The 23,777-nt window shown below is 42.6% G+C and overlaps 1 protein-coding gene across 1 annotated transcript in view; it reads left to right on the forward strand.

Moving 5' to 3' along the window:
* LHFPL3 (LHFPL tetraspan subfamily member 3) overlaps positions 1–17,577 on the forward strand; it is a 533,100-nt gene extending 515,523 nt beyond the window's left edge. Inside the window, exon 3 of the mRNA XM_039849257.1 lies at positions 17,043–17,577. Within this exon, the coding sequence (XP_039705191.1) occupies positions 17,043–17,170 (128 nt within the window). The 3' untranslated portion in view covers positions 17,171–17,577. The remainder of the gene's footprint in view (positions 1–17,042) is intronic.
* The last annotated feature ends 6,200 nt before the right edge of the window (positions 17,578–23,777 follow it).

Here is a 23,777-nt window from a genome sequence, read left to right on the forward strand (position 1 = left end):
TTTGAACTACAAAGTGATCTGCAGATAGTTGCCACTTGAGCTGGGCTTGGAGGTGCCTCGGAGAGACTAAGCTGCAAACTGAGGCTTACAGACCACTAATACTGGGCTTGGAGCTGCTCAGCAAGAGGTACAGGGCAAGCTGAAGGCCAGATGCTGCTTGTTTGGTGTTTGCGAACCTTTGAGAGATTTTAGGAAAGTCCTCAGCATAAGATAAGACAGGCCATTTCTATGGAAAAGCTACTGGAAGTGGCTGGCTTGGGTGAGCCCGCAAGTTGAGTGGGATGGGGTCTCAGAGAATCCCCAGGGCAGGGTGAATGGTGTTAGCCAGATTGATGGAGACTCAAATATGGCATCTGCCTGTACATGCAGGCTAGGCGAGGGGAGGGCTCAACAAAGAAACAATGGCTCCTGTGAGCACTTCTGTCTAGGAGAAAGCTATCCCTCCAGCCCTTGCTCTGAAGCCAGGCAATGCGGTTTCTCCCCATGCGTACCTTGTGCCTTTTGAGCTGCTGCCCCAGTGCTGAAGCTCAGAGCAAATGAGTTCATCGGTGAGTGAAAGCATGTGCGGGTCCTTTAAGAGGAACGCCTGGGACTCCAGCAGCTTTTCATCTCACTCAGCCACAATCTCTGCTGGTTTTCACAGCCAGAAGTTATGAGGACTTTTCTTCCCGGCACTGGAACCCTGAGCTAGGGAGTCTAGTATGGGGCTGGGACATATCGCAGCCAAAGTATCCCTCTTGATTTTTAACCACCACATGTGTGTGTAGGATTGGCTCTTTCACATCTCTGCCCCTTCTACCAGTCTCAAGGTGGCTTCTTCCGTATGTCCTTAGTTATAAGACTTCCATTCAGCTATGCTTTAAGCAGTTCTCAGTGATGGTTGTTCTGTAGTTCAGTTGTAATTTTGATGTGGTTGTGGGAGAAGGTGAGTACAGAGTTGACCTACTCTGCCGTCTTGACCAGAAGCCTGAGGGTGTATGTTATTGTTAAATAATTTTATTCACTTGTTATTTTGTGTCTTTGATAATAGCCATTCTAGCAGGTGTGAGGTGATAGCTCACTGTGGATTTGATTTTCATTTCCTTAAATATATGGTGACAGATGGAAACTACACTTTTGGTGGTGAGCATGCTGTAGTGTATACAAAAAATATCCAATTATAATGTTATACACCTGAAACTTATATAATGTTATTAACTAATGTTACCTCAATTTTTAAAAAATTTAAAAATAATTTTATTTTAAAATTTCACAAGTAATGTATTTTTATTAAAGAAAAAATATAAAAATAAAAAGAAGAAAGAAAAGTCACCATAATATAACTAGGACATAATCACTTTCAATATTTAGTATATATATGCCTGTTACACAAAACTAGATACTACCTTACATATCCTCAACAATATATCATGAACATCTTTCCATATTAGTAGAACCACTTCTACTATTGCCTTTTAGTAGCTGCAAGTGTGTTTCATTATATAGATAAAAGATAATGGTTTAAGCCAATCTTCCAGTGTTGTTCATTTGGATCATTTCTCATGGAATTTAAATTCTTTGATGAAGTGGCAGATGATGAGACCAGAGAAGGCAATATCTTAGCCTTTTATGGTTCTCAACCCCATCGCCCCATCACTCACTATCTCACTCCAATCTAATCACTCTACATTTCCACATTGTGTTCCCTCACACTCGATCTCAGGGTATTTCTAGATGTTTTCCTGTGTGAGCCCTGTCCAGAAACATGTGTTGTAGGGGTCACAGCATCCTCTCTTACTTGGGCTTCCCCCTCTTAGTCCTTGGAGATAACAGATCACCAAAAAAGGTGACTTCAGCAAGATCTGGTTTCCAGCATATTTTGTTCTATTAGTGGACAGCAACCTCCCAGTTACACTGGTGGCATTTCCCTGCCCACATTAGAGTTTCTGCCTGATTAAACAAGAGGCCCAGGAACTGGCTAGCTCCTGCAGTGAAAGGGGCCTGAGAAGGAGTAGGGAGGAAGAGATGCCAAGTAGGAAGCTTGCAAACACACACACACACACACACACACACACACACCATGCACTCTCAAGTCTTTGCACATAGATGAGAAGTTTTCACAAGGAGACAAAAATTGTATCTTATGCATTTCAGAGTGTGAGAAGCCAGGATCTATGGTCTAAATACAAGTATCTACTTTGCCCCAAAAGGAGGGATGCCATTGTCAGAGGTGTCCTGTGGGTGCTAAATTAGCTTTGGGCTGAGATTATGTTGTCAGAGATATACTACACACCATTGCAATCTCTTCATTTTTCCTAGTCTCTGTGGTTTTGCTTTAAGGTTTCTCCCTTTTCTCATTTCCTTATTGTAACATCAAGAATATCCTGTAGAAAACAGTGTGCCTTAAATGATTAAAAAACAGATTCTGAGGGGAAAATAAATGAGGTAGTCAAGGGAGACCACTCCCTTGGCAATTAAAGGGAGGCAGAAGGAAGGGGAGGTCCAGCCTCCCGCTCTGGCCAGAGTGACAAGAACAGAGTAGCCACACCCCTGACTTCCTCATTGCCTTCTCTGAATAGTACCCACCCTCTCCAAAGTGCCCGGCACTTGAAAACCTGATACTATCTTTGTCTATTCTTTCCTCTTCTCTCACACCTAAGTTGTTGTCAAGTTCTGTGAGCTCTTTCTTCCCACTTTCCCACTTCCACACCTTCTTTTCCATTTCAAGAGCAACTGCCCTAACTCAGGCCTTTTCCTTACATTTGAACAAGTACCCCAGCCTCCTGTTTGTCCTTATCTTCCCCACTTCACCTCCTTCTGTTCTCCCAGTCCATTCTTACAGACCAGATTAATCTCCCTAATAGATGATTTACATTATATTGTCCTGCTAGAAAATTCTCAACAGACTTGGCAGGAAAAGCCCATTGCAATTAGGCTTTGTCCTGCTCTCCCACACTTTTTCTCACCTTAGCATCCAGTCTTCCCTAGAATGCCCACCTCTCCCTGGAATTTCACCCCTGGAAACACCTAGCCTTTCTGATCTTTACCTCTGGGAGCAGAATGACCATTCAAAGTGAATCTCCATGAATCTTTCACATATCTCTCAACTAAAAGAAAACATTGCCTCTTCTATAGCTTTATTCTTTGTACTTTTTACTGCTCTGTATTTTATTATCTAGTTAATGTTTTATCTCTTCTATGGGATTACATTTCCTGAAGGGTGGAGGCTGTATTGGTCCTTGTGTTGCCTGCGGCCCCAGGAAATTCTGAGTTTATGTCAGCTGGCTTAGTAATTACTCTGGCAGCTCCATCGGATACACTGCCCACTTGAAGACATGGCCACAGGCCCTGGAAGGCTCTGAGGGTCCCCTACCTCCCGAATTCCCAGGCATGAGAGCAGATGCCAACAACTCACTAAAGGAGTTTAGGCCGGTGTGGTGTGTTGAATTGTGTCTCCTCAAAATTCACATATTTAAGTCCTACCCCCCAGTACCTCAGAAAGTGACTTTATTTGGAGATAGGGTCTTTACCAAGGCAACCAAGTTAAACAAGGTCATTAAGGTGGGCCCTAATCTAATTTGACTGAGGTCCTTATAAAAACGGACATGTGGGCCCAGAGACAGACATGCATAGAGTGAAAATGATGTGAAAATAGAGGAAGAACATCATGTACAAGAAGGAACTCCGGAGGCTACCAGAAGCTAGGAGAAAGGCCTGGAATAGACCTTTCCCTCACAGCTCTTCGAAGGAACCAACCCTGCCAACACACAGATTTCTAACGTTTAGCCTCTAGACTGTGAGACAATAAATTTCTGTTGCTTTAAGCCACCCAGTTTGTGGTGCTTTGTTAGGGCAACCCCAGCAACACAGCTGGACTCCTGAGAAACATGGGGAAGGCAAAACCAAGTCTTGGAGATTCTCTGGGCAAGAAAGTATTGTACCCTGGAGGCAAATAGCCGGAGCCAGCAGCTGAGCAGAAGTGGCAGGTCACCCCCCACCCCTACTCCAGGCGAGGGCCAGCATTTGGCCCTCCAGATATAGCTCTTTGAATATAGAGTGTTTTGCTTCCGTATTTGGGCAGGAAAAGTAGCAGTAAGGATGGAGGTTGGGTGGGGTGGGGGGTGGTGAGCAGGAAACCCCCACTGAAGGGCACACCCTCCTTCCAGGCTCCAGATGATCCTAGCCAAACCCCTTTGAAATGAAAAAAAAAACGGAAGGACTTCATAAGCTCTTCAGAGGCACTTTGCTCTGTCCTAGAGACTCCTTCCTAATTACCACCTTCCACTGTGGCTCCTGGTGCCTCTTTCCTCCCCAGCAGGGGAGCCAGGGATGTGGAAATGCCTGTCCTCCTGACTCAAAGGGGTATTCCCGAACCTTCTTTACCCCAAATATGTACTCCCACCTCTGGGGAGCCCCAAATGACTGCTAATTATATGAAGATTGATTCCATAGAATGAGGTTAGCTAAGCGTAAGTCCTCCCCATTAGCAAACAGGAAAACTAAGGCTTGACGAGCTTCATATTAAAGCAGGCTGCTGGTGGGAAACATAAGCCAGAGATTCTGCCTCCCTGGAGTCAACCCCATAACTTCCTATGGTGAAGATGGTGGGCAGGGAAAAGCAGAGGAAAGCATGAGGGTAGAAACGTGTAATGAGCTCAAGAGGAACCACCTGCCTGGGGCCCACGGCTGTAGATCAGCCACCACCACTATAATAGTGAGCATTCTGCACCAGGCACTAGCTGTGAGCAGCAGCTGCTGGCCACATGGGGTTATTGGACGCCTGAAATGTACTAGTCCAAACTGAGATATGTAATAAGTGTAAAATACACACTGGACTTCTAAGACTTAGTATGGAAAAAAGAATATGAAATATCTCATTAATACTTTTAAAATATTGCTTACACGTTAAATGGATACTATTTGTATAAATCATGTTGAATAGATTATATTACTAAAATTAATTTCACTTTCTTTTTATCTCTTTTAATATAGTGACTAGTTTAAGTTACACGCAAGTCTCACATTTATATTTCTCTTGGATGGCATTACTCTGGGAAATGCTTTGAACACAGCATTGGGCCTAACCCTTTGCACAATTCTTTAGGGTGCTGCTATTCTCATTTCCATTCTACAGAAATAACACTCAGGCCCTGAGAAGTTAAGAAACTTGTCCAATGACATACCTGGTAAGAAGAAAAAAATCCAAGAAATACAAGCATGGCAGCAGAGAGATCAGGAAGAAAGTGAGCAATGAGGAAGACTTGGACTGGGATGATGAGAGAAACAGAGGAAAATGAGCAGATTTGAGATACAACCTTAGGTAGAAATATTTGCTAAGGGCTGTACATGAAGAGCAGTGAGAAGGAGGAGGAGGAGGAAAAGGTGACTTCAGTGGCTGGCCCGAGACACAGAATCCTTTGTGGTCACAGGGCCTAAGTGGCACAGGGAAAGAGGCACGGATGTCCTGTTCAAGGTCCTAACTTTTCCATTTACTGACTGTGATATCTGGAAGTTTATGTCACCTCTCAGAACTCAATTTCCTCAGCTGGAAAATGGTAATAATAGAACCTCTTGTAACAGAGTTGTCATGAAAAAGAAATATGATGTGTTTAAAAGTGCTGTATAAATATTTGTGTTAATTGTTTAAAAAGAGGGAGAGAGGTCTCAGGATCCAGAAACATTCCTGTCTTCCCCTTTCTTGTCATTTCCCAGGCTGCCTCATCAATGATTAGCTCCCAGGTCACCTCCCCAGGGAAACACATCAAAGACAGCGCAAGTGGCTTTGTTCCCCCAGGGAGGCTACCTCCCGGGGGTCACAGCCCCTTTCTCACTGGAGGAGCTGGGCCAGAGCCACAAAGCCAAACAGACTCCCACAGTCTCAGGCCATCCCTGGGCAGACATCCACGAGGTGGGGGCCATCTGGGCTCCTCTTCTCACCCTACCTCACCAGAGTCAGGATTCTATGTGCAAGATGCACAGCCACAGACCTTCAGGGCAAACTCACACCACTCTCACATACAGTCTTAACTGTGCCGGAACGGAACCCTCTCAACGCCATCCAGTGCCACGGAGCCCTACATTATATTTCGTGAAAACAGCACCTCTGGGGTACACAGCAAGACCTCCTTGAATCAAAGCCGATTGCTGGATTCCTCCTTTAGTCCTGCATTGGCCCAGGCAAATCCGAATAGTTTTGAGAGCTCACTTCATCCCTTTCTTCACCTCTTTCTAGTAATCCCAAGCAGGAGCCCACCTTGAGTCCTGCTCCTCCTCGGTTGCAGTCCCATTTGGAAGGAAATCTGAATTGAATGAGGGGCCCTTCCGCCATCCTACCCTGGCCTCTCTCCTGACCTTAGTACTAAACTGACATTTCTTTCTGTCATTCCCATTAGACTAGGCAGGGTTGATCCTACTCCTGTCCGGTATATGGTGCTCAGTAAATGTTTGCTGAATGAATGAATAAATGAATAAGTAGGTCTCTGCTAGGATCTCTGAAGATAACAGTTTCCTGCAGAGATTATTGCATTTTAATGGAAGGTTCTTTAAAATCAAAATGACCTCAAGAGCTAAAAGATTGCTCCTCCACTGATGACCTGCCCAGCTATGACCCTTAGGAAAAAGGAGCCTTTCCAGTCCTTCTAAGAGGATGCCCAGTAGGCAACTGCTTATTGCTGACGCTTGTCCCCACTTTCCTGTATAAGATTTCAGATGGGCGGGACTAGGGCTCTCGGAGGTGGCCTTACAGTTGCCTTCCCTGGCAGAATTGTTAGGTATCTGGAGCCTGTGACAAGGCTGACTTTTCTCACATCGCCCAAATTTCAATATCTAGTCCTTAAGACACATGGCCCGGGCTATCTGGGCCGTACTTTCCCCACCTTCTGGGGGACCCTCACCTCCTGATTAATCATCCTGGGCCTTTTCCATGTCTCCTATTTCTGAATGTTTGTGAACAATACCATTTCTCAGCAGGGTCGGGACTAGGGTAAAGCAAGTGAGGCACTCACCTTGGGTGCAAGCTTTAAGAGGATACCAAATAATCAGTAATCAATATAAACAACATTTTGATATAATCATTTTTCAAATCAAAATTAATGCAAAATAACCCACAATGAACAAAATATCAAAAAAATTTAAGATTGCATTAAAATATTATTTCTTATTTACTAGGTTTTTTGGCACCCTCTTAAATTTTGTGCTACTGTGGGTACCTCACTCACCTAATGCTAGTCTCAGTCTCCCAAGAGTAGTGTCCTAATCTCAGCTCTGGTCTCTAACTGGTGCTGGCTTTAGCACTGATTTTAACTTGTGAGAATCTGTTTGAAGGAGATTAGTAGGATGGTGATTGGCCTGGAGCATGGCTTGGGTTGGGGGGGGTGGGGCGGCGGTATTTACATTTTACAGAAAGCAATGCAAATAGATAGGCAGGAGGCCAAGTCTATTGTTCTAAAGTTTCCAGAGGCCTTGAAAGGCCCTTGGGCTCTGTGGTCTGAAGATCAGAGGTGTAAAGGTTTCTTAACAATCCAAGGCCTTTGATACAGTTGCCAACACCCACATTTTTCATTCTGGGAACAATGCCATGAAGAGCCACAGCCACCTTCCCCCACCTAAGTAAGGAAGTGTCTGCCGGTTGTGGGTGGGGGCAGGCCGCATGAAAGCAAGGGTCAGAAAGACAGAGGAGTCTTTCTTATCTTGGCTGCTGGCCTTCTTCCCTCGGGTATACACTAACATGCCCACCCTTTTGCACTTTCAACCTATGTTTGTCTTATTCCTCTTGTCCTTCTTGGCCAAAGCCAACACACATCTCTATTTCTCCCTACAGAGGAACTGTCCCAGAACTTGTATGTGAAGATGTCCCTTGTACTGGTTCAAAACAAACACGGCTCTGCTCTGTCCTTATTTCCTGGCCCCACTGCAGTTTCTTTTTCAGAAAATGCAAACGAGAGTGAGCTGTCTGGTTATAGAAGCAGGGAGACACAACCTGAGTTTCCTTTCCCGAATGGTGCCTTTAGTATGCTCTTCCGAGAACTGGAGCATCAAATTCATTGACAACGTCTTTCTGGGGGATGCACCACCTGGGGTTACTCCACAGAAGGGTAAATATCTGGGCTCATTTGACCGCTGTTTTGGAGGAATGCAGGTGAACAAAAGGGAGTTTCCACTAGGCAAACTGTTTCTTCCGCTTCCTGTTCTTTGCTATTTTGCTTTGTTCTGGTGTTAAACCACCAAGTTTCAGAATCAGATGAAACTTCTTGTAGTGAAGGCCTACCATGAGGTCCCCATCAACCCCATTACTTGGTGACTAAACTAGATTTCATGATATCAATCAAAGGACCGGCTTTGCAATGGCCAAACTCACTGTTCTGTATCAGGCTGTTAATATTGAGCCTGGATCTCTCGAGATTTTTCTCCCTAATGCCGAGCTGATGGAGATGTGCACTTTTTCTGGGAAAGCATCTACATAATTTCTCTTAAGCCCCACAACTCCCTAGGAATGACTGGGGGCTTCTTTCCCTGTCGGCTGGCTCTTATAAGGAAATAAGGAAAAGCCTCAGAGTGGCTGGGCCTGCAACAAGAGTCTGACAGCAGATCAGCAGTTATCACTCTTTGAAAGGGAAGTGTGGGTGTATTATGTTGCTGTGGCAACCGAAGGCAACAGAGCCACAAACCTCAAAAGGCAGAGCCCATTAAACAAGAAGGAGTTTCAAGCACCTTGTGTCCCCCAGGGACTGGACCTAACTTAATCAAGTGAAAAGTCAGCATCCAAAATTCCTCAATGACGCAGAGGAAGCCAGGGAAACAGTCAATGGCTAGTCATCACTGACTCACAGTCACAGAACGTTAGAGCGGAAAAGAGCTGCAAAGAGCAGCCAGTTAGACGCCTCGCTGTACTCAGAAAAGAACTGGAAGTCGGAAGGTACTTGATCAGGGTTCTGCCACCAGTGAGTGTCAAAGCCAGAAAGACCACCCTTAAGGCCTTCTCTTTGTATAGCTTTAACAGTTCGCAAACACTCACATTGCTTTAAATTCTTCTGGCCCTGAACCAAGAGGAAATGTTTATTCTTCTTCAATGAAGAGGCTAAATGGAGACTGCCCAGTTTTCTCATCTGGGAGAAGAGTACTTATCTAATGGAATTCTTGTTAGGGTTCAACGAGTTAATAGTTTTGGGATTTAAGAGGCTATAATAAGGGGCACCCCTCATCCCTTACAGAGTTCCGAGTATTAAGGAATGGGCAAGAAGAAATCAAACAAATGCAATCAAAATATCAACTTTATTACTGATAAATTTTATATTGGAGTTAGTGGCTTATATTTGTGGGTAAGTGAACTCCAAAATTAGACAGGGTACACTTGCAGGCTGAAGCAGGTTTTCCAGTTGGGAACTGCCCCTGGAAACCATGCAGCATGGGGAGAACAGGTCTGACAGCATGCCCAGGAGGAGGCCAGCTGCCAAGAAGGGTCTGAGCTAAGTGTATGGGTTCATACCCATATTCCTCCTCCCACTCCCAGCCTCTTGTTCCTCTCTGCTCCTGGGCAGAAGTAAGTCAAGTTCAGAAATCTTATGCTAGAAAGCTTCCTCCATGTGGAAGAAAACGTCAGGGGTGAGGGAAACTTTTTCACCCCAATAAATACATATATTGCACTTAGCACTTGGTACAATAGTAAATCTCAGTACAAGTTAGCCATTATCATTAGGATTCTTGCTATAGCCTATTAATCATACCAGAGACTTATTTGCTTTCCCTGGTGTGACTTCTCTAATTGTGTCTACCCTCATTAGATGTGTGACCTTGGGCATGTTACTTAACCTCCCTAAGCCTCCGTGCCCTCTTCTGTACTAATAATATGTACCCACCCTTTAATTGAGAGGATTGCATGATTTAAGTGGAAAGGACTTAGTGTCGTGCCTGGAACATAGTAAATAGTCAGTGAACGGTGACTTTTGCTATTATAAAAAGAACTTGGGAGCCCAGAGCAAAATAAATGCAAAATTAAGACTGAGACATAATCGATTTAGAAGCAGCATGTAAAGGGAAGGCTGGCTACTATCCACTAGAATTATAGCAATTGCTTTTATTGGATCCACAATCTAGATGCCTTTTCCCATCACTTTCCATAAAAGAGGAGAAACTCTCAAACTGGTGTTCTCCTTGGGAAGATGATGACATTCTTGAGGCTGTAAGCTCCTTGGGAAAAGATAACTAAGTGCTGTTTAGCATGGGGCCAAAATGGCTAGAGCTAGTCACAGAATCTAGGAACCGCTGTCCAAGCTCCAGGAGGGTAGATACTGCAGGAGATTGTCTTACTACTTTGTCTTTAGCACCTAGCATGGTGTCTGGCACATAGCACATGTTTATTAAATATTTTCTGCATAAGTAAATGAATGGAGCAGGTTGCTTTCCATATCAGCAATGGGGAGATGGTGACTAAAGGGATGTGGTCTGATTCCTTTTCTAGATCTACAGAATGCCGAACCAGAGCATTTGTATAATCCTTGACTTCAGTCTTGCTGATGAGTAGAGGAAGGGAGGAGGAAATCACCCGCAAAAAAAACAGATCGCTACGTTTTTTTTCCCTCAAAAGCCCAATGGGTGTGCTATTTTGAAAATAGGAGCTTGAGTTATTTATGCTACAGATTTCCTATGCAAAGTGATATGAGTGTAAGATGTAATATTTTAGCAATTAAGGTAAACTATAGAAATAGTCCACTTTAGACAGGGACAGAGGTAGGACCCTGGCAGATTTAATAAGACATGCAAAGAAGCTACAAGCACACTTTATATAATAGCAAAAGACTGCAAAGAATACAAATGTTCACCTATAGGAGACTGTGAGCTCAACACCACACAATGGAGTACTGTGCGGCTGTAAAAAAGAAAGAGGAGTAGTTCTGCATATCAAAAGGACCTCTGGAGTATATTATTAAGTGAAAAAAGCAAGGTGTGGAACAGCTGTAGAGTATGCTATTATTATCTAAGAAGGGGAAGTACCTACTTACATGATTTTGCTTTTTTTTTTTAATGTAAAGATAAACCAAACACTAGTAAAAATGGTTACATATAAAGAGATGGGGAGATTGAGTGAAGGGGCAAGAAAGAGAAGTTAGACTTGACCTCTCTCAGTGTACTTTATTCTGTAGATTTGACTTTGGAACCACGCGTATGTTTTAAATAATTATAAAACAAAGTTCAGTAAAGACGAGTTAAAAAAAGAAATTCCTAAAACTTGAAAGCAAATAAAACCAATGAATCTAATTGAATACTGAATTAGAGACTTAACTATACAAAATTATCTGATAACTTGAAAATACAGAGAACAGACTATATCTCTACTATGATATATCCTAAAGATAAAAAGGAACTGTGTATTAGTCTGCTAGGGCTTCCAAAAAACAAAGTAGCACAGACTGGGTGGCTCACACAACAGCAACTTATTGTCTCACAGTTCTGGAGGCTGGAAGTCTGAGGTCAAGGAGTCGGCAGGGTTGGTTTCTTCCAAGGCCTCTTTCTTTGGCATGTAGTTGGCTGTCTTCTCCCTGTGTCTTCACAACGTCTTCTCTCTGTGCATGTCTGTGTCCTAATCTAGTCTTATAATGACACCAGTCATACAGGATTAAGGCCCACTCTAGTAACCTCATTTAACTTTAATTAACTCTTCGATGACCCTATCTCCAAATACAGTCACATTCTGAGGTACTTCAACATATTAATTTAGGGGGACATAGTACAGCCCATTACAAATTGTAAAGGAATTTATATTCTATGTTTTAGTAGTAATATTAGTATTGGTGCAAGTGTGTGTGTGTGTGTGTGTGTGTGTGTGTGTGTGTATTATGTGTGTGTGTGTGTAGTTTGAGTTTCAGCCCCAGCCAAGGCCCCAGACACCATGAAGCAAAGACCTGTTTCTCTTCCCAAATTCCTGACCCATAAAATCATGAGCAAAATTTAAAAAATTGTTTTAAGTTGCTGAGTTTGGGGATAATTTGTTATACAACAATAGTAACCAGATAGAAGCATTTTGTCCCAGCTCCAAAGAACGGGGGCACCTAAATTTTATCAACCCTCTAGATATATAGTTCTACCTACCAGATTGCAGGATTAAAGAACATGTTAAGGGAACATAACACCACAGAAATACAATCAGAAAAATCCAGAACATAGAAATATCTGCAGGAAAATGATCTAGCTTTTTCAATAACAACAACAAAAAAAGTTACAAGAAGAGAAAAAAAGAAAGGGAATGTGTAGATTAAAAGATTTGAGGGACAGACCAACCATGCAAACTCAACATGTGGGCTTTGTTTGGATTCTGATTTAGACAGACCAAAACAAAAATATTATTTATAATACCATGGGAAAATTGGGATACTAACTAGATTGTTGATGGTCTTAAAATTATGGTTAATCTTTTTGAGTCTGATAATGTTATTGTGGTTATGTTTTGTTTTAAGGATCTTTATCTTAAAGAAATTAGTGCTGAAGGATATGGATGAAAAGATGTAATATATGGATTTTTTGTTAAAATAATCATAAGTCTACAGAAATGGATCAGTCGTGGTATTGCCTTTTTGAAGCTCATGGTCTAGTGGCAAAGAAAGAATATATGCAAATGAAGTATAAGGAGAAAAAAATGCTAAGTATTGCGTAAAAGAAATAGGTTGTCTGTCTAGGACAAAGTTTCAACAAAGAGTTTATCTTTACACAATCCATTCCCATCCAACAGACTTATATACTTTACTCAGTATCTATAACCTGAGCCTCTCAGAGCCTAGTGTAACATAGGTTTGAACCTGTGTACAAAATATGACCTCCAACTATCAGTTATAATGGCTGCAGCTTTCACAACATTGCAGAGGGGGGTCAACTTCATGCATCTACTTTATGGTCATCTTAGCTCAGGCTGCCATAACAAAATACCAAATCCTGGGTGCCTTAAACAACAGACATTTATTTCTCACAGTTCTGGAGGCTAGGGAGTCCAAGATCAAGGTGTCAGCCAATTCTCTTCCTGATGATAGGCCCCTTCTCTTCTTTGGGCCATGTGTTCACAAGGGGAGAGAGAGTGCCTTGGTGTCTCTTCTCTAATCTGCTCATAAGGACACCATCCTTATGATCTCACCTAAACTTAATTACCTCTTAAAGTTTTGAGCATGTTCCAAGTTTTTTCTCCAAATATCATCACACTTGGGGAGTAGGGCTTCAATATATGGATTTTAGGGGAACACAATCAGCCCATAGCAATGGTCTCCTTCAGTGTTTCTTCAAGGTTTGGGCCACAGTTGCAACAGAATCACCTGTTGAGCTTTAAAAAAATACTTAGTATCAGAAAACTTGTCTCAGAGTCAATAGGTTCAAGCTGGGCCCTGGCCTCTGACTTTTTAAATAGCTTCCTGGTCATTCTCTTGAGCATTCTAGAAGAGAACCACTGGCTGAGAAATGGCCAGTCCATTAGGGGTGGCTACAATTGGGGGTAGGGACAACTTAAACATTACATTTCATAAGGTCAGTATTTCCATCCCCCAGTTTCTACTTTCTAATTTTGATTTTGGATTTATTTTATTTTATTTTTTGCTTTCATAGTTCAGGGACTGATTACTGACAAGCCTCCTCACTCTCCTGAGCAGATACTAATTCTTCAACGTACCATAATCTCCAACATCTGAACATAGTCACTATTTTGTACTCATCTAATTTAATCCAATTTAGACCTGCATTATTTTCTTTTGCTGAAGCACTTCAGAAAACAGCATGAAGATTTGATGTTGTTTTTTTCTCCCAGAATGAGAAAACTCTTCTTCAACAGAGGACTTTTGTATTTTCTTTCTTGGTCTTTTAACTTCATTTAACACTTTTGCACCCATCCAAGAAAAAGAAAATTTTCTAGACTGTTCCAAGGAATTACACACATGGTTTATAAGAATATAAATTCCTTATAAAACTGTAAGTTTGCTTCGATTCACTAAAATATACAATGTGTTTCATAAGATTAAGTTTTAAAATACTTTTGGGTCTTGGAATGGGTTTCAAGGTGCTACAATTAACTATGGATTAGTTGCAAGCTGATTTTTAAATGTGTTGAAATTTTGCCTTTTCCCCTTATCTCTTTGTTGCCTGCCTGTGGATGGCTTCCCTGTATCAATTACCAGCCTAAAATGATTGAATGACTTGTTCCCTGTGTGCCAGGCACAGTGAATGACAACAGAAAAAAACAAAACAAAACACATTCCCTATCTTCAATATTAAAATGCAGGTGGGGAGATAAGAAATCACAAAAGATTGTAAAACAGTGTAAGTTTTGAGCATGTTCCAAATTTTTCCTTTATTAGAATCCATGTTAGCCTTCTAGCTTAGCTGACTGGATAACCTGTGTGATTTGTTTTCTTCATTCTTCTTTGGTCAAGCATGGGCTATCAAAGAAGGCAACCTGGCATTTTTTCAAGGCCCTATGAAATAATCTGAGCTTTGTATGAATTTGTAGAAAAGAGAAGGGAGTAGCCATGGTCTCTGTCACTGAAACTTCTACACGAATTTAGGCATCAATGGAGCACTTTACCGAGAGAAGATTTGACTGTCAAGCAGTGCTTGGAACGAGCTGCTGCCAGGACAGTCTCCACCTGCCTCTCTTTCTCTCTCACTTCAGTCACTGCTGTTATGTGAGCTCAGTCACTTTTTCTCTTCAAGCTCAGGTTTGCTCATCTGGGCAGTACCTCTTTCCAGTGGATCAGCATTCTGCAACCTGTTCACTGTAAAGTCGACAGCGAGCTTTGTCACAAATGCAGGTCCTTGATTTACCTCATGTTCTGGCCAGAGGATCCTTAAACTCTTGTGTATGTGTCTTTTTAAGCAACATTTTATAATTCTCAGACTCTGAGAAAACAAAACCATGCCCCAGTGCCCAGAGAGAGGCTATGTGAGAGCTAATTAGGTTTTTCTTTGCTTTAAATAAGTAGCTTGTCTCACCATTCCAAAGGACTGACTTTAATTCTCAGCACTTTCTTTCTTATAACTTGCCAAATGTACAACATTGCAGGACGGTGAGATCTGGATCTTTGGTGCTGGGGTCAGGCTGTGAGGCTGTGATTCCCTCAAAGTGCACATTTGATTTTATACCCTCTGCACCCTTTTCTTATTCAATCGAGACTTAGAAATAAAATAAAATGCCTGTTTCATACTTACCCTTGGGAAGAGAATTACAAAGGGTAGGTGAGTTAATTTCCCAAGAAACTCATCTTATAGGAAATTTCCTACCTGGCCTGCTGGAGAGAACAATTCACTGGGTTACTTCATGTGCTGGGTTACTTCAAAAAGTGCCTTGTCCAGAAAATGCCTGTTGGGACCTCTTTTGATTGTTAGTCAAATTTATATGGAATCTAGGGGTTCTATCTGCTTAGAGCTGCCAGAAGTCCAGGATTTTTGACTTTCTTACTGCTTAGATGCTTTTTTGCCTATTTCACTAAGCTAATAATGTGACTGGTATCTCTGGGAAGTGAATGCTTGGTCTGGTTATATTGTTATCATGACAAGACCTAAATTTATTTTACATTTATAAAAATCAGTCAGAACTGTATACTGTATAATACCATTTATATGAAATGTCCCGAATAGGTAAGTGCATAGAGACAGAAAATAGATTAGTGGTTGCCTAGGGCCTAGGGAGTTCAGGGGCAGCAGGGAGGGAGGAATCGGAGTGGCTGTTTATGAGTATGGAGTTTCTTTTGGGGGTAATAAAATGTTATAAAATTGTTTGTGGTGGTGGTTACACAACTCTGTAAATATACTAAAAACCATTGAGTTGTACATTTTAAATGGGTGAATTGTATGGAATGTGAATTATATCTCAATAAAACTGTTATTTTTAAAAAAGTCACAAAATGCACAGGGAACATTGAGGAGGGTATGTACCTGAATTTGTTCCAGTGGAGACAAACCACCTTCCATCACTGAAGGAGAAGAGTCTAGTCTCTTATCCTGTCTACCCTTACTGCACACACAGCTTCTCTTTGGGGCTTTTTACAGTCTTGTTATGGTCAGTAGAAATGGTGAAGGCCTGGTTACAGCTTGCCCTTGTTTGCAATCAACAATAGACACGAATAATGTGACCATGGCTCAAGTCAGCCATACACATGAATTCTAGAAGTTTTGGACATGTGCTAGGAGCTGGCGGGGCTGACCAGCTAGAGATTCAGCTCCTTGGAGAGACAGTGGTTGGCCAAACTTGGGCTCCAGGGCCAAGATGTTGGTGAAGGCTGGAAAAATGTCTTCACCTGACCTGAGGGTGGAAGGTTGCTGTGGAAGGAACTCTGAGGGCAAAGAGAGTTCTCTGGCTCGGTCTGGACATATAGTCTGGGAATTTGTGAGAATCACAGCTTTTGAGCCCAATATTTCTCTAAATAACTTCTGTTCTAGCACCCCTCTTCCATCTCACCACTCTTCCATCCCTAACTTCTAAGGGAAACTATACCAGGTTGCGGGGAGGGGAGCAGGGGAGCTGGAGGGAACTGTAAGTGACTGCACAAGTGGTAAGGTACAGCACCAGTACAAGAACTTGAGACAGTTCTCCTTTGTCACTTAGTAACAACGGTCTGTGATGGTTACTTTTATATGTCAATTTGGCTGGGCCACATGCCAAGATATTTGGTTAAATATTATTCTGGATGTTTCCCTGAGGGTGTTTTTGGATGAGAGTCACATTAAATCAGTGAACTTCAAATAAAGCAGATTGCCCTTCAAAATGAAAGTGAGCCTATCCTATCAGTTGAAGGCCTGAATAGAATGAAGGGCTGACCTTCCTGCAGCAAGAGGAATTCTGCCGGCAGAGGCCTTTGGACTTCATCTGCAATGTCGGCTCTTCCTGGTTTGCCAGAAGAATCTGTGGGCTCAAACTGCAACTGTCTCCTGAGTCTCTAGCCGCTGGCCTTCCCTATCAGATTTTGGACTTGCCAAGCCTCTACAGTGGCATGAGCCAATTCCTTAAAATAAAACTTTTTCTCCATATATACACATTCTATTTGTTCCGTTTCTCTGGAAAACCCTGACTAATACAGGCCATACTTCTCTCGCTTCAGGAATGACACCTTGGAACAGAATGGAAAGGAGACTGGATGACTGCAAACCAGGGACAGAAGCTACTGGAGTAGGAGCCGAGGCCTCCGTGCAGCGACTTAGTAAGCACAGTTGGTGGAGAGCCCTGTGAGAGAACGATGCCTTCAACTGGAAAAGAGGGCTTGGGAGGTATCCATGGCTGGTGCAGCTTGGAGAAATGTGGGTACACTAAAATACGGAAGCAAGTCATGCCTGCCAAGCCGGAGTCTTCATGTAGAAAGTACTTCTTATAGGGAGGGTCAGGCCCAGGTGGGCTCTCCAGGCTTGGAAGCAGTCATTTCAAATTTCTGTTCTTTGTGGACAAAGCTATTCAAATATTCATTAGGCAGGGGCAGCAACATTCAGTTTCTTGAACAGCCTTCAGACGTTGGAAGCTGGCCTTTGAAGCTCTCCTAACGAATAACAAATAGCAATTCTTAAGTCCTCATGCACATGGGATAATGCTTGGCAGTCAACCAGGGCTTACACTCTGAAATAAATAATATCCACTTTGTCGCACTTCCACAATCTATAAACTTCTTTGAAATTTACAAACACATGCATTCTCTGAAACAAGAGTCATGTATATGAAAAGATGGAAGGAGAAAAGGGCCTTGATATTTAGGAGAAAAAGAGCTTTCTGTGAGCAGAGTTACACAAGAGAAAGTGTAGAGAAGGAAATGAGGAAGCAGAGGACAAGGCAAAGGCCAAGCTCAACTGAAATAGGAAAATCAGCCAGAAAGCACATTGCTCGGTCTTTGAAGATGTTTCCTTCAGGTCCCACTTTGCTCCAAAGCCTAACTAAAGATGGGATGGCGAGTGCTCTCACCTGAGTCTCTGCAATACGCATTGTCCACACTGCTTCTTCGGCACATGGCATGGTTTTCTGGAATCATAACCATTTCTGTACAACTGTCCTGACTCCCCAGTTAAATTTAAAGGCAGACTTTTTTGGAGAACTAGTGTATCCTTAGTGTAAGAAATATGAACCAGACTAGGTTTTAAACACAAAATAAATTAATACAGGGGAGTCAGTGCTTATGAAATAGTTGAAAGTACTGAAGGAATAGGCATCCAGGCTGGGGCCTTCTGGAATTACTACCTCAAAACCATACAACTGACCCCTGCCCCACCAGGAGCTACAACCTATGCCCAAATTATGAGGGTGGGGATCAGGGAGCTCATAAACACATGGAAACTATTGAGCTCATGAACACACTGCAGGTGCTGTACTCGAGAAGTATAGAAGTTGAGTTCAGAAACCGCTGTTGCCAACAACATGAAGCTTGATCAAGCTGCCAGAGGAAAAAAAAAAAAAGATGGCCAATGATTCCACCTTCTGAAACTCACAATCAGTGACTTGCACATTCACAACTGTAAGGGAGACTGGGATATATAATTTTAAGCTTTCCAGCCTCTGAAACTCACAAAGGCACCCAGGAAGAGGTAGGAATGGAATCTCAATGATAATCAAATTCCGATACAAGTAAGTAGTGATTATAACTGGGCTGTTATCCTTGCCCTATTTCAGGGATAATCTTGTGATGGGCCTATTCAGCCCTACCCAAGATCAAGTGCAAGGCTTACTTTCCCTCCCCTAGCCTCCATACCACTAGAGGTCCAGGGCCTCTCCTTCCTTCTCAAAGTCTTGTGAGCTTTCCAGAATGCTGCAAGGAGGGATGGTTCATGTGGAATAGAGAGCACAGAGACCCAACAATTTCTCTTGCCTGTCAGGCAATGGAGAGAGTGTGGCTGCTGTCAAGTTAAGTCCTCACCAGACACCTGCCAGAAGGTAACTAGTATAGCCCTTTGGCACAGGCAAAGTATATGGTTTACTTAGATGCAGACTGGCACTCAAATCCAGTCCTCTCCTCCTGGCCCCACCACTTCTCTCTCATCACTTCCCTTCTATCTCCCTCATTCCTCAGCTTGGGGAATACTCTCCCACTCTGGGTAAGAAACTTTGCTTCTATGTCTGATGTTTTCTCCAAAATCTGTTGCCTATAAGTCTTCTCCAGTCCACTAAGGTGCCTAGAGCACTGGTTTTCAAATGTTACCTGCATCTGAATCACCTGGAGAGCTTGTTAAGACACAAACCACTGGGTCTCATCCTCAGAATTGCTGATTCAGTATATCTGGGGCGGGGCCCAAGAATTTGTCTTTCTAACAAGGACCTAGATGCTGCTGATGCTGCTGGTCTGAGGGCTGCACTTTGGGAACCTCTGGTCCAGGCTTTCAAAACTCCAAAATACCGTGCTTTCTGCTCTGAAGTCCCATTCCTTAGGTATGAGCAAAGAATGACTTATCTGTTCAAATGGGGAGATAGGGCAAGGAGAAACAAGAAATCTGGAAGACAAAAAAAAAAAAAATCAATGTTTCAAGAAATCAAAAATATTCCACCACTCAGTAATAATAATGTAACCCCTTTGTAACGTTTTTAACGTTTGGTAGAGTGGTGCTTAAGTACTTGAAAAACCTTCCTACTAGATGGTACAAAATAATTTTTCTTTTCCCCTTGAATCTTCCACCTATCCCTACGAAGTACTTCTTGGAAGACAAAAAGGAACAAAGTCCTTCCACGTCTTCATGATCTTGTGTCATTCTGCATCCTCAGCCCACAGAACAGAGACCTTCAGAAGGAGCCCCCCAACACTGTGGGTACACTGAAGAGACCCTGTGGTAGGTGCCAGTCTCCTGGCCCAAGCTTTGAGGTGCACCATGCCTGTGGGGCTGCAGGGCCATTGTTTCCACTCAGGGGCTCCTTCCCTGTATGTGTCATTTCTGGGACATGCTTTTTGAAAATGAACTTAGTGGAAACTAATTATTTCACCCCCCAAATCCCACAAAATCCCAGCAAACCTTAAATCATGTAGGTTAAACGAACAAGGCTTGTTATTGTTGGCAGAAATAGTCTTATTCTGGCAGTAAACTTCTAAGAACATAATGAAAGTGTTTTTTAACATCCTGTTTTTCACTCCTTTTGTTTGCTTTTGAGAATTTCTTCCCAAGTAAAGAGTCACACAACAAGATTTGAAAGATGCCAGACTTTTATTTTATTGGTAATTTTATTTGGTTCATTTTCTATGTTTCTGTGCATTTTTATCTGCTTTGAACCTTAACTCAGTTATTGAAATGACTATAAAGAGTCTGAGAGTGGCCCAGGAACCAAATAGGGCTGGGTAACAGCCTCCTAGAGCAAAGTGAAAAGCTCTGAAAAGCTAATGGCAGGCTATCAAGGTCCTTCATGGTTCTCTGTCAGTGGATAGGTAAGCCTTGGACCTAGGAACCTGGATATCTGTGATAACTGGTCCTTGCTCTTCCTCCTGTACAAAACATTTCACATCGCTGTGCTTTTCTAGGAGTCTTCAAAAACGTTCATTCCCCATTCCGCACGAAAGTCAGTCTGGTGCAGGGGTTAGGAGTGTGGACACTAGAAGTGGACAGCTTCATCCAGATCCTGTGCCTCTTCTTAGCTATATGATCTTGGGCAAAGTACTTGACCTTTCTGGCTCATTTTCCTTATCTATAAAATGAGGATGATAAAGCACTTACTTCATTGGATCGTTGTGTGGACTGAATAAGTTAATACATATGAAGTACTTACTTAGAACAGGCTCTAGTGTGTAGTAAATGCTCAATTAAACTCACTGTTCTTATCGTGCACTTGCTCATCTTGTGGTGTAAATTAGATCACAATATGAGATTACAATTATGGACATCTTTTTGGCTTCCAGACTGGTTGGTAATGGACTCACAAAGTCCTGGTCCTTGCCAAAAATTGTCCTGGTAGTTCTCCAGGACAATTTACTCCTTATCAGCAACACTTGTCATCCATTTTGTTAGGTCTCTGCTGCTCCATGTCAGAGGTCAAAACACAGAGGCAGAAGTCATGGGTTCAAGAAATCTAGCCTGCCATCAAAAGTTCTGCTCTCGAATGTGGCTTTCCTTGTTTCTAGCCTACTCAGTGTGGCCTGGGAGCTGTGAAAGCTCAGTCTTCCTCCTGCCATTAACTAGATGAGTGACATGGAACAAATTACTTCACTTCTCTGAGCTTCAGTTAAAAAAAAAAAATTAAAGGCTTGGGCCAGAAGCCTAAGCTGTGGGGCTTCCTAGATCCAGAATCTTCACCTGCCTCAGTTGATGGATGAAGGCACTCTGGTGATAAGTTTGATCATTGCCAACAAGCTATGTCTACTGGCAGTGAAGCCAGTTGACAATGGAAGCATAGGACAAGCAGACACAACAATCAGTTTTCAAAGAATGGTGTCCAAGGCCTATTGGACACCATAGCTGAGATCCTGCACAGCCCAGAGGGCGCTCCACACAGCACACTGTGCATGGGAACAATGAAGAGGCAAAGTGAGTGTCAAGAATCCTGGGCCTGTGGTCAAGAGTGTGATATTGTGATTTATAATAAGAAACATACATTTTGTCTTAGCCTCCGTACCCCGACCTCCACCCTAGTCCTTCCAAAGAACTCCAAAAAACTTGGAATTTCCTAAGTGATGAGATAGATATAGGTGTCTTTTGTTACGTTAATGAGGTGACTTTCAGATCTCATTTAAGGATGGGTACTGGTTAGCAGTAGAACTGACCATTTAGTTAGAAGGTTGTAATTTCATTCCTGACCTAAGGAAAGGAGAAAGGGGTTGGAGATTGAGTTCAATCACCAATAGCCAATGATTTAATCAAACAAGCTTAAGCATTGAAGCCTCCATCAAAAAGACTGGGTTCAGAAAGCTTCCTGGTTGGTGAACAGGTATAGATTTGAGGAGAATGGCACACTCAGAGGGGGCATGGGAGATCCTTGCCCTATGCCACATAGCTATTCCTGAGTTACATAATTTGGACAATAAAATGCTCCTCTGAGTGCTGTGAGCCACTCTAGTAAATTAATGAAATCTAAAGAGGGTGGTTGTTGGAACGTCCAATCCATAGCCAGTTGGTCAGAAGCACAAGTGACATCCTGTACTTGAGATGGCATCCAAAGTTGTGTGTGTATGTGCTGGGGAGCGAGGATAGGGTTATTCTGGTAGGACTGAGCCCTTAACCTAGGGGATCTGATGCTATCTCCAGGTGATAGTGTCAGAATTGAGTTGAATTATAGGACATCTAGTTGGAGTCTGACAACTGCTTGGTGTTGTCAGACATTAAAACTGGGAGCAGAAATATACCTGGCATTAAAGAGATCTAAGTTCAAATTCTAGCTGTGCCGTTTACAATTTGGGTGACACTGAGCGAGTCACTTAACTTCTTCCAACATCGGTTTCTCTAAGTGTCGAAGTCATTATTAGATAAACTTAAGTAGTAAGACAGTTTCTGAGATAGACTAAGCTCTTAAGTTACTGTCATCATCATCTACATTTCAGTAGCATCAGCTGGTGGAAAGCGGGAGGTAGGGGGACTAACCTGGCCAGCCAGGCTGGCTCTAGAAAAGATAAGCAGATGGGCTCAGTAGATAAGGCAATCTAGAATCTGGTTCAGGCAGTTATCTTCAGGGAGCAAAGTAAACAAGGGGAATGACTGTGTCTACATTGTGGACCAGAGTCATTAAGGAGTCATGGCTCTTGAGCAATCAACTGCTTCCTAGCAGAGTCCCAGCCAGTGGGGGCTGTGGAGGTGTGGATAGGAAGGCATATAGCTGGTAAAGAGCAAGACAGTAATCGAACCTCAGTGAAGGGGCAGCTAGCTCTTCAGTCCTAATGAGGGAAAGTGAAGCACAAGGGCAGTGTAATGACCTAGGTCACTGCAGGGTGGATGTCAGATAGAGGAAGGAAGGAGAGGAAAAGCTGTGAGTGGGAGATCTCGTGGGTTCTCAAAGCTCTGCTGGAGCCCAGGACATCATTACTGGCCCAACCAATCATGGCCATCAGTGACTTCGGCACTTGGAGCACAGCTCCTAGCAAAGCAATCATCTGGTGTCCAGGGAACCGAGTGATCAGTACATGGGAATCTGAGGGACACAGGAGTAGGAGATCATTCCTCAACAGTGACAAGGGTCTAAGCTTGGAAGAAAAAGAATTTTCTCATCTGCCTAGGATGCACAGGGAGTTTGTTCTTGGAAAAGAGAGCTCCAGGGTCTACTCAGTTTTTTAACAACTGCTGAAGCAAAACAAAATGAAAAGGTTAGAGTGAGAATAAATAAAATTACTTAGCCTGCAGATTTAGTGGAATTGCCCCAAATAGTTTACCAAATATAAAATATTTTAGGCTCAAATTGGAATTTTCTTTTTTAATTTAGAAGCAACCCCAAATACTCGGACCCTGTTATAAATTGTGTTACTGGAAATCTGGAAGTTTATACTTCATATTTCCTGTCGTTTTATTCCCTACTCATTTTTTTTGTAGTCATGTATGATTCATATGAGGGGGAAAAATCAGTATCTGGGATAGATGGCAGGTTTTCTAAAGAAGTATTCTCACCTGCTCATGAGATTTTTATTTACTTTAACACCTCTTTACGGTACAATTCAGAATATCTGTTGCTCCTCTACACATCACTGCATGATCTTGGCCTCAGCTTTGTTGAGCTTACTGAGTGTCGTTTATGCTGTGAGCCAAGTGTCTCTATATAAGGCCCACTTCGGTTGTGTGCCATAGGATTTCATCTACACTTCAACTTTGAAATAAATCCCCTAAGGGAATTAGCTCTATCTCCTTGCTAATGAAATTATTAAGAGCAGCAACAACCATTTCTTTTTATTTTTTCTAAGAGGAAA

This window comes from Pteropus medius, unplaced genomic scaffold (assembly GCF_902729225.1).
Source record: "Pteropus medius unplaced genomic scaffold, Ma_sr-lr_union100, whole genome shotgun sequence".
Lineage (NCBI taxonomy): Eukaryota > Metazoa > Chordata > Mammalia > Chiroptera > Pteropodidae > Pteropus > Pteropus medius.